At 47.7% G+C, this 9,712-nt stretch overlaps 1 protein-coding gene across 2 annotated transcripts; it reads right to left on the bottom strand.

The window, feature by feature from the left end:
* On the bottom strand, positions 1–7,608 carry DYNLT1 (dynein light chain Tctex-type 1; the record flags this gene model as incomplete). 2 transcript variants are annotated; one of them, XM_079939580.1, is made up of 5 exons in its annotated part: positions 7,551–7,608; positions 4,790–4,831; positions 1,195–1,318; positions 741–818; positions 1–439 (listed from the first exon to the last, which is right to left on the bottom strand). In XM_079939580.1, exons 1-5 carry the CDS (start codon positions 7,575–7,577, stop codon positions 369–371), a joined length of 342 nt encoding a protein of 113 aa, XP_079795706.1. In that variant the 5' UTR covers positions 7,578–7,608. The 2 variants fall into 2 exon arrangements, with proteins under 2 accessions (XP_079795706.1, XP_079795707.1); XM_079939581.1 differs by lacking the exon at positions 1–439 and having other exon boundaries at positions 743–798.
* Between the last annotated feature and the right edge of the window lie 2,104 nt (positions 7,609–9,712).

A 9,712-nucleotide genomic window follows, 5' to 3' on the forward strand; every position in this document is an offset into this window, starting at 1 on the left:
TTGGAATAATTTATTATTCTAACAAAAGTACAAAGTATGGAAAATTAGTGTATTTGAATCATTTCAGAGAGTAGAGAAAGTTTCACACTAGCAGATTTCGGCTTTTAGCACCTTTGAAAAGAAACATTCAAAGTTAAGACAAGTGGCAGGACAGGCTCCTGACTACCTTCGGTGATGACTCCTCTGACTTAGGGTGTGCAGGTCACAGAACAGTGTGGTCATTTGGTTTTTTTCTCTACATTTTGAGAGCGCCACAAAAACACTTAAAGAGAGTGAGACAGGTGATCACTGACTAGATGGCTGGTGGTTAGAAGATGGAAGAGAAATGCTGGGACAAAAGGAGAAAGATCACAGGCTGGACAGGGCGGTCAAATGGACAGTCCAAAGGCGCTGACAATGCAGTACATGGTCTTGTTCTCCCATCGCACAGTGCAGCTCCCTGCGGGAGGAAGGAGGCGGGTTAGGACAGAAAACTGGGAAGAACGGGGGCCTTCCGAGTTCTCACCATCGTGTACTTAACTCTTTGTGGCCAAAAAAGAAGGCTGGCCAGTCTCTCTTCTATCAAATGTTTTAAAAGGTGACTCTAATAGACATGCATTCAAAGACAGGAAACATCCAAGCACATATTTCATAAAACAACGCTTTGAATAATCTAGATCTCAGCAGGGTCCAGGCACCGCAGAGCCTTCAGGGAAATGCCCGTGACGAGCCTTCACGAACGGAGTGAAAACCGTACGTACCATCAGTAGAGCTGTCCCAGAAGCAGGAACTTGCCGTGTGCAGGCCCGCTCCGTTCTTCTGCATGATTACACAGGTCACTTCGATAAAAGCAGACTTTTATTAGAGAAATATACTTGGCGACACAAATTCCCTTTTGTCCACTTTCATTATATAGAGAGAGATCACGTGGCTGATGTTCATGATAAAAATTCTAGGGGTAGAGTGCCAGGTCCTAGGACATCAACAGACCACCACAGGCTTGTTCTAAAAGCATCAGATCGGAAATGCTGGTACGTCCCTGCGTTCCTGCAGCCCCACAGGCCGGGTGGGTGGTTACGTGCACAAGCCGAGTGACCTGCTCCTACCAGGAACCTCCTCTGAGCTCAGGCCACGCTGCTCTCCTGACACAGACTCGCCTCTGATCCGTATTTAAAGAACCACCACCAATATAAACAAGAGGCGAAGATTCATTACCAATGTATTTGAACGGTTTCCCCAGCTTGGTGAGTTGGCTTAAGGTTTGCTCCACTACGTTTGTGGTCCACTGATTCACTTTGCTGTGCTGATAGGTGTTGCCACCGATGGCACGTTCTATGGCCTGGAAGACAGAGCACAGCTGGTCACTGTTAGCAGAACACGCCAAACACCTCCCAGCCACTCCTGAGGTTAGCACAGTTAGTACTGCACCCTAAGAACTGCTGAAATACAATTTGCATAAAGTGTAAATAAGCTTATTTGTAAACACGAGGACTCCTTTGCAAATGTACCTTTTGTTCTAACAGTGTTGTATTTCATTTGAATGCTTTATATTCAGTTTTAAAAATATGTAATTATATGGGACTTCCCTGGTGGTCCAGTGGCTAACACTGTGCGTTTCCAATGCAGGGGCCCTGGGTTCGATCCCTGCTCGGGGAACTAGATCCCGCCAACTAAACAGTCCGCATGCCACAACGAAGATCCTGCATGCTGGAACTAAGACCCAGTGCAGGGCTTCCCTGGTGGCGCAGTGGTTGAGAGTCTGCCTGCCGTTGCAGGGGACGCGGGTTTGTGCCCCGGTCTGGGAAGATCCCACATGCCGCGGAGCGGCTGGGCCCGTGGCCATGGCCGCTGAGCCTGCACGTCCGGAGCCTGTGCTCCGCAAAGGGAGAGGCCACAACAGTGAGAGGCCCGTGTACCGCAAAAAAAAAAAAAAAGACCCAGTGCAGCCGAACAAATAAAAAAAAAAAAAAAAGAATTATATAGCATCTGATCTGTCAAGTTTTTTAAACATTTTGACTGAATTTAATGTTTGCTGTTGTAGTTACTGTCTGGAGATAAGGAACACGTTTTCTCCCTGCTGAGGCTAGAAAATATCTTCCTTTGCCTATTTCTTTCTTAAAAGTACACCAGAGATAGAGGAATCTTTTGTCGGTTGTACAACTGACAATGTACAAACCTATCCAAATAATCATGTATTGATATTTACAAATACTTCCTTTACCCAGCATCTTCTGGGAATGTTACCACAAAAGTACATTTTTCAGAAAACTAAAGAACTCCTCTATCTATTCCAAAACTTAGTTTGTGATGAATTTTTTCTTTATTATGAAATTCCTTGTCTCCTTTTCTGTGCTGTATTCTGCGTGGGTTCACCCTGTGTGCTTCAGAGGGTATTCAGGAATACACACGGTCCCTGGCCCCAACTCCTGGTCCAGCTGGTAATAAGGATAGTCCCATGTTACGGTTCTCTGGGCCTTTTATGCTGGTGCCTGTGTGCCCGCTTCTAGGCAGCTTTCTTTTCTACTCCTTCTCTAACTTGTGCTGGAAACCAGAAAACTGAGTTTTTATGACACTTATGACCTAAAATAATAACATTCAGTGAGGGCTAAGTTCTGTCCTCAGACGTGGAGAGAAAAAGTCCCTGAGTTGTATACAATGGTGACAGACTGGGGTCTACGGCCTGGGGCCTAGCCCAGAGACCTTGGTTTTGAGGAACAAAAGCCACCTACAGTCACGCCATATTCTAGCGCTGTAAATTCCTAGTCATCCTGGGACCTGAGCGGGCTGCTGCCCCCACAAACTGGCACAGCTCTTCCGCACCCTCTGCCGTGTCCTGCTCCCTCCCCAGCTCAGAGCTGAACCTGGGACCAGGGTGGTGATAGCTCTGGGTGTCCCCAAAGAAGTAGGGGCTGCACTCGAGCTAAACCTCTCACTCTGGCAAGTCTCCCCACACATGCTTCGGAATTCACTGTTTTTCAGGGAGGGAGGAAAACCCTCCGCTAATTTTGTACCCATCCAAATTTACTACTACCCAATCCTTAAAATAGCCGAGTACAGAATTAACCTTTTGCCTAGAGGCAAAAAAAAGCTGAAAGTAACACCACACTGTAACTTTATGCTTCCAGTCCTTTATGCTTCCAGGGAGACTGGGAAGGTCTACTTGCAATGGTACTTGCTGCCTGGGAACCAAGTCAAAGACAGTGAAGAAAACAAGCAAGGCCCAAGGAGGCTTCAGGATGAGCCAACTCCATGTCTGAGTTCTAGTGAAATTCACCCATCTTCCTGCTCCCTACCATGCTCCTAAGAAACACTTTTTTTTTTTTTCCTCAAAAAACTACAAGGACTTCCCTGGTGGCACAGTGGTTAAGAATTTGCCTGCCAATGCAGGGGACACGGGTTCGAGCCCCAGTCTGAGAAGATCCCACATGCCGTGGAGCAACAAAGCCCGTGCGCCACAACTACTGAGCCTGTGGCTCTAGAGCTGGCGAGCCACAACTACTGAAGCCTGCACGCCTAGAGCCTGTGCTCTGCAACAAGAGAAGCCACCCCAACGAGAAGCCCGTGCACTGCAACAAAGAGTAGCCCCCGCTCGCCGCAACTAGAGAAAGCCCGCACGCAGTAATGAAGACCCAACGCAGCCAAACATAAAAAAAATTTTAAATGACTAAATTTTTAAAAAAGAAAGAAAAACAATGACAAGCAAACTGTTATAGATCCTGAAAGCAAGTAGAAAATCCATGCCTGATGTGGAATAATACATACAGCAGAACAAAGTCATTTTGCTTTTTAATGGTGTTCACAAAACTAGGCTGTGGTTCTTCATCACTCTGCCATTAGTCAATAACTTGCATTAATAATAATTTGCATTGGAGTCAATTCCAAATCACATATATAACCTCAGATGGTATTGGCAAACTTAGATCATCTAATAACCGTCTTTTAGCCACTGGCTTCATTATGTGCTCAGTGTACCCAGGGAGGGAAACTGACTAGGAAAACGTTTCTGGCCTCCTTCCTGCCCCAGGCTGCCCCCATGCTCAGCACTAGTCCAGCCACACCCACCTCCCCTCCAATCCCTCAAACACCACGCACACTCCTTACCACAGGGCCTTTGCACTTGTCCACTGCCTGGAATATCTGTCCCCCTCTTTTCACTGAGTTAACACTCCTCCCATTTTCTCAGATTCCAGCTCTGAACTCACTAGGTGGGTTAATCCCTCAAAGCACCACATACCGTGGCAGTTACCACACAGGGAATGCACGTTTACATTTTCCAATGTGATTATTACCATGAGTCTTTGATGCTAAAAGGTTATAGAATCAAGCCTTAGTAACATTCAGTAATAATGCTAGTATATAAAATGTCCTGTCTCATTTAAAATATATAATTTACATAATATGGGAGAATTCTTTTTTGTTTTGTTTGGTTTTGGTTTTGGTTTGGTGTTTTGCGGTACTCGGGCCTCTCACTGTTGCGGCCTCTCCCGTTGCGGAGCACAGGCTCCGGACGCGCAGGCTCAGCGGCCATGGCTCACGGGCCCAGCCGCTCCGTGGCATGTGGGATCTTCCCAGACCGGGGCACGAACCCGTGTCCCCTGCATTGGCAGGCGGACTCTCAACCACTGCGCCACCAGGGAAGCCCCAAGGGAGAGTTCTTATCTAGATATTCATTGAAGTAAAAACTGTTATTTGAAATGCCAAAACACACAGGCTCAGTTGAAACAATTCCAAGACAGTATTTAAAACACATTATTTTCACTCATATAAGCCATTAATCAAACATTGAAAAAGGGAGCATTTCTCCTCTTACCTCTTTTACAATGTTGCTCACTTCATCAACAACAAAAGCAGTCTGTAAGGAAGAAAATTAGTTAAGTTTGATTGATTTAAAAGATCCTTTTCCACTGCACTGATTAATGCAAATTTAGGTAATGAACATGATTTAGAAATGAAGACCTTAGGAATAATCTAACCAGGCTGTTCATTTTACTGAGGAAAACATTAAGTAGCTCTCTGAGGATCACAGAGCTAATGAGAGGCAGTCAGGAGACACAGGATACATGTATACGATTTAAAGGTTTTTTGGTTTGTTTTTGTTTTAATCATGCCATGACCCAAAAGACTGACTTCACCTTAAACTAAAATTCAATCTCTCCATCCATTTCTGCTGGCCGCTAGGATGATTACTATAGAAGTTTAATGAGTTACTTGACTTTTATATAAATTAACTGACTCTTTCCCTGATGTAAACTTGTTAGGAGGCTTGAAACTTAAGACGTTTTGTTTGGGGGGTTTGTTTTTAGCCACTGTTTGTGGTAAGATACACCATGACTTTACTGTTTTCTGTTGGTATTTTCTTTCTCAATGCTGTCCTACTTCAGGACTGTACAGCTAGCTGCTGGCACAGCCATTCCCTGCCAGTGTGTCGAGGTGAGCTGGGAGGTGGGCTCTCAGCAGGAATCTAGTGCCAGGAGTTTATATAAATGGCTTTCTTTTTTCTTTCTTTTTACATATGGTACATCTGAATGGGTACAAGATTCCCTCTGAATCCTGGGAACCTTATTTCCGGAGCTTTGCAGATGCTTTCCAGAGGGCAGCCCCAGGCCCTCAGTCCATGTACATCCTGGTGACATAAAGGCAGAGAGTTCAGCAGGGCGTTTTCCTCCCTGCCGGGCTGCTGACCACTGTGGCCCTGTGCTAGCAATGCGCCTTTCTTCCCAGGAGGATCAAGAGCTGACTGCCTGAAGCCCACCTGCTGTACTCAGAAGTCATACTGGGAGACAAAGCCAACTCACCCAGTTAATGAAAATCTGCAGTATCCTAGATTAAATTATTTCTCGAAGTTTAAAGGATCTTTCCAAGAGACTTCAGTGATCCTAAACCATACAGGAAAGTCCCTGTATAACTTCCCATGTGGTTGAAATATGAAAAAGGGTGAGGGGCATTTCAATGGACTTTTCATGGAAAGTACAGCAGTTGTACAGAATCCACTGGGCAGTTTCAGTTTCTACAGGAAAGTCGAACAATGAACGGAGAGTAGAGTTATTAATACAAAGATCCAGGTATCTACATGAAGTTAGAGGATATGCAGAGGCTGTTAGGAGGAGTGGGGTGGATTAGTAAACGCCCAAAGCGGGCCTACTAGAAAGAAGGGAGTCATGGTCTCAGCCTCCCAGGGCTTTATCTTGTGTAAAACACAGATCACTCTGTTGGGCCCTTTCATTTCTCAGATATGCAGTTGAGATCTGAAATAATGAAGTCACTTAGCCACCTCATTGGTGAGAGCCAGAATTAGAGTGCAGAGTATTAAAATGCCAGTATTAAGGACTTCCTCTATATTGCCATTTCCTTTCTTAAAAGTTACTCATATTCCTATAATACAAGCCATTTTGCAACATTATATCAGTGCACAGTTTACAGGCGTCTTTCCTTGACTCCCTGCTCCTGAACTATGACTTCTAATTATTCACTTGATGGCTGCCAGCATTCAGACACTGATGATGACACTACCACAGACAGTTTGTGCTAGTTCGGAAATTAGATAAAATCTGAAACTCTTAAGGTCAGTCCTTAAGCCATATATATATATATGTATTTCCCTCAAAACATTCCTGCTTAGACTAAATTTCAAAAATGGTAAGATAACCTGTTATTTTTGACAGGCTGCATAATAAATAGGACTCCATTTATTTGTATTTCAACAAGAATTATTTAGTGAGAAGAAAAATGGGCAGCTATTCTATAAGAGGAGCACCCATCAGCTTTATTCCCTGAATGCTCGTAAGCTTGAAGGAAAGCCATGAAACGGCGCACGTCATTACAGCGAATGTCGTCTGCTTGGTAAATAACTGTATGCGCTACCCTGCTTCTTCGTTGGGGCAGTAAGAGATGACTCTTCTCCCCTCACAGATAGGGGCTATCTTACTGTTGTCTCAAACTCAAATGAAATGGGAGTGACGGTGGCCTCGGTGGGCGCTGCGCGCAGCACCGAAGAACAGGTGTGGAAACGAAGACAGGCAGCTTCTCCTACTGGGCACGTCTGCTTTTTGCGCACAGCCAGAGGATCCAATCCTTGACTGAAGGGACTTGAGAGATGTGACTGTACATGCGGGTCACTCTGGAGTCTCGCGTGCATCAGCGACACACAAGGGGCGGCCTTCAGTCTTCCCCACCCGCGGGCGGGGGTCTGAATCACGGAATAAACAGAGCGAGCGGCGGCGCTCTCTCGGGGTCGGGGGCGTGGCGGGCCGGGGTCGCCGGGGAGGCGAGCGGCGCGGCGGGGGGTCTCCCGGGAGTGCCGCCGGCACAAGGCGTCCCAGGGCTGCGGAGCCCCCTCCACGCCCCGCCCCCCGAGCCCCGCCCCGGGCAGGGCGACGACGCCCTGAGCCGGCCCGGCGGCGGGTCACCGCGAAGCGCTCGGCAGGGCGTCGGTGCCGTCAGCCTGCGCTGGGGACGGCCGCTGCCCACGTCTAGACGCAGCCCGGGTGCCCGCACAAGCCCCTGGCTGCCGCCGCCCACCTGCACCCGGAACTCCCGGCCTCCACCCGTCCCGTCGCCAACCCAGCGGTTACCTCCTCGGCAGCCTGGTAGTCTTCCATCTTCCCTTCGGCGCCTCGCCTCCGCCTCCCTGAGTGGAGCGCACTGCGCAGGCGCACTCAGGCCCCGCCCCTCGCTTCTGGCCCCGCCCTCCTTTAGGGCCCCCGCCCACTCCCGCCCTGACCCAGTTGCCAGTACAGCCCCAACCAGCCCGGCGGCCGTTGGGGGTTCGCCTCTTCTCCCGTGCTGCCGGAAACGACGGTTTCCGCGGGAACCCGCCAGGGAATCCCGGCAGCTCCCTACACCTCAGCAACGAAAACGAAACAAATGGACAAAGCCAGTCCGGGAGGGGAAGAGTCGTCCTGGCCCCTCTCTCCGGTTCGTACTGTGTGGGTTAATTTGAACGTTCAAGCGAGTTTGGACACCTAGTAACAAACTGTAAAGTGATTTATGAACGTGATGGGCTGTCTGAGATATTGTTTGCAGTCCCCTTAAGGATCCAAGGTTAGGAAACTTTAGCTGTGAAGGAAACCTTCCTTTGGGGAGGTAAATTTTCCATATAAATGAGATTTTTTTTTTTTCCTACAGTCACCATTAAAAAAAAAAATTGGGGGGTGGAAAACATTGTAAAATGCTGCACACTTCCTGACTGCCTTAACCAGAATGACCTAGACATACACTTAACTTGTCTACAAAGGTCTTTATAAAAATTAGTAATGGGGGCTTCCCTGGTGGTGCAGTGGTTGAGAGTCCGCCTGCCGATGCAGGAGACACGGGTTCGTGCCCCGGTCCAGGAAGATCCCACATGCCGCGGAGAGGCTGGGCCCGTGAGCCATGGCCGCTGAGCCTGCACGTCTGGAGCCTGTGCCCCGCAACGGGAGAGGCCACAACAGTGAGAGGCCCGCGTACCGCAAAAAAAAAAATTAGTAATGGCGCTGGGCACTGGTATGGCGCTCTCCAGGAAGGGCTGGGATATATGTACCTGCTTGCTTGCATGTGATCTGAGGCTAAAACCTTTGACTTTGGGGGCTACTTTTTCTGTTGTTTTTACCACACCCTCAAAGTCAATCCGTCACTTCTTACCTCTCTAAAGACCAGTAGCTAAAACCCACTTCCCATCCTTCCAGGAAGGGCTGACCACAGGACCCTGAGACTTGGTAGAATTAAGCTGCAGAGCCCACACTCAGTTCATCTGCAACCCTTGTTTCTGTGCTACAGAATCTGCGTTCCATGCCGGCAGAATCCGTTTTATTCACTAATGCGTCCCCTGCCCCTTCCATTGTACCTGGCACATGGTAGGTGCACAATTAAAATTTATTGAATGAATGATTTCCCTACACATTAGTTCTGCCTCATACCCAGTTGCAGAGAACTGGGAGTGGAGGAAGAGGCAATCGCCTGCCTCCTGGGAAAGGGGGAGGGGGAGAGGGTGAAAGACACAAGACTGCCCTGCCCTGGACACCTGGCTTGAGCAAGGGGACCTGCTGGGTGGGAACCGGCTGCCCTCTCACACCTGGTTTCTGCTTCTCAGATTCTGAACTCTACCTTTTGAGCTTTGTTCCCTTCCTGTTAATCTGGCTTCGATTCACCTGTTCCAGTGTTTCAGCCTCAAGCCTCAGTCTACATGGGATTCTAAGTCTGGCATTTCTTTGTTTTGTCTTCCTCACATTCCCAGCTTCACCTAAGATCCCAAGATCCCTTATCAGGTGTCCTTCTCCATCACTTGACCCCAGTTCCAGCCCCTCAGCAGCACCACACTCCTGAGCCAATCAGGGGCCTTTTCACCCTCTTCTAATTTTCTTCTGCTCTCCTAGGGTGGCCCCGCAGGCCCACTAGCTAAGTGTGTTAGCATTATGTGCAAAGCAAGAGGGAACAATCCTGAGTGAGGTTTGGGACATCTTTTCTAAATTGTTCCATAACCTTTTAAGAATTTCCTAATTCAAATGAGTGTCCTGAATGGCTGCTGGGATAGTGCATTAGTAATGCTTAGATCTTAAGTTATACTGTGACTGAAAATCACCAGCATGGGCATAAATCAACAGAAAACATGTAAATGTGAATTTTAAAAAATTTTACATGACTTTAGCTTATCTGCATTGGGTACCACTCTCCAATTTTAACTGTCAAAGAACATTCATTAAATGATCATAATACCTGCCATAGTTATATTGAGTCTGCCCCAGAAATGGATAAGTTG

Source organism: Stenella coeruleoalba (assembly GCF_951394435.1).
Source record: "Stenella coeruleoalba genome assembly, chromosome: 12".
NCBI lineage: Eukaryota > Metazoa > Chordata > Mammalia > Artiodactyla > Delphinidae > Stenella > Stenella coeruleoalba.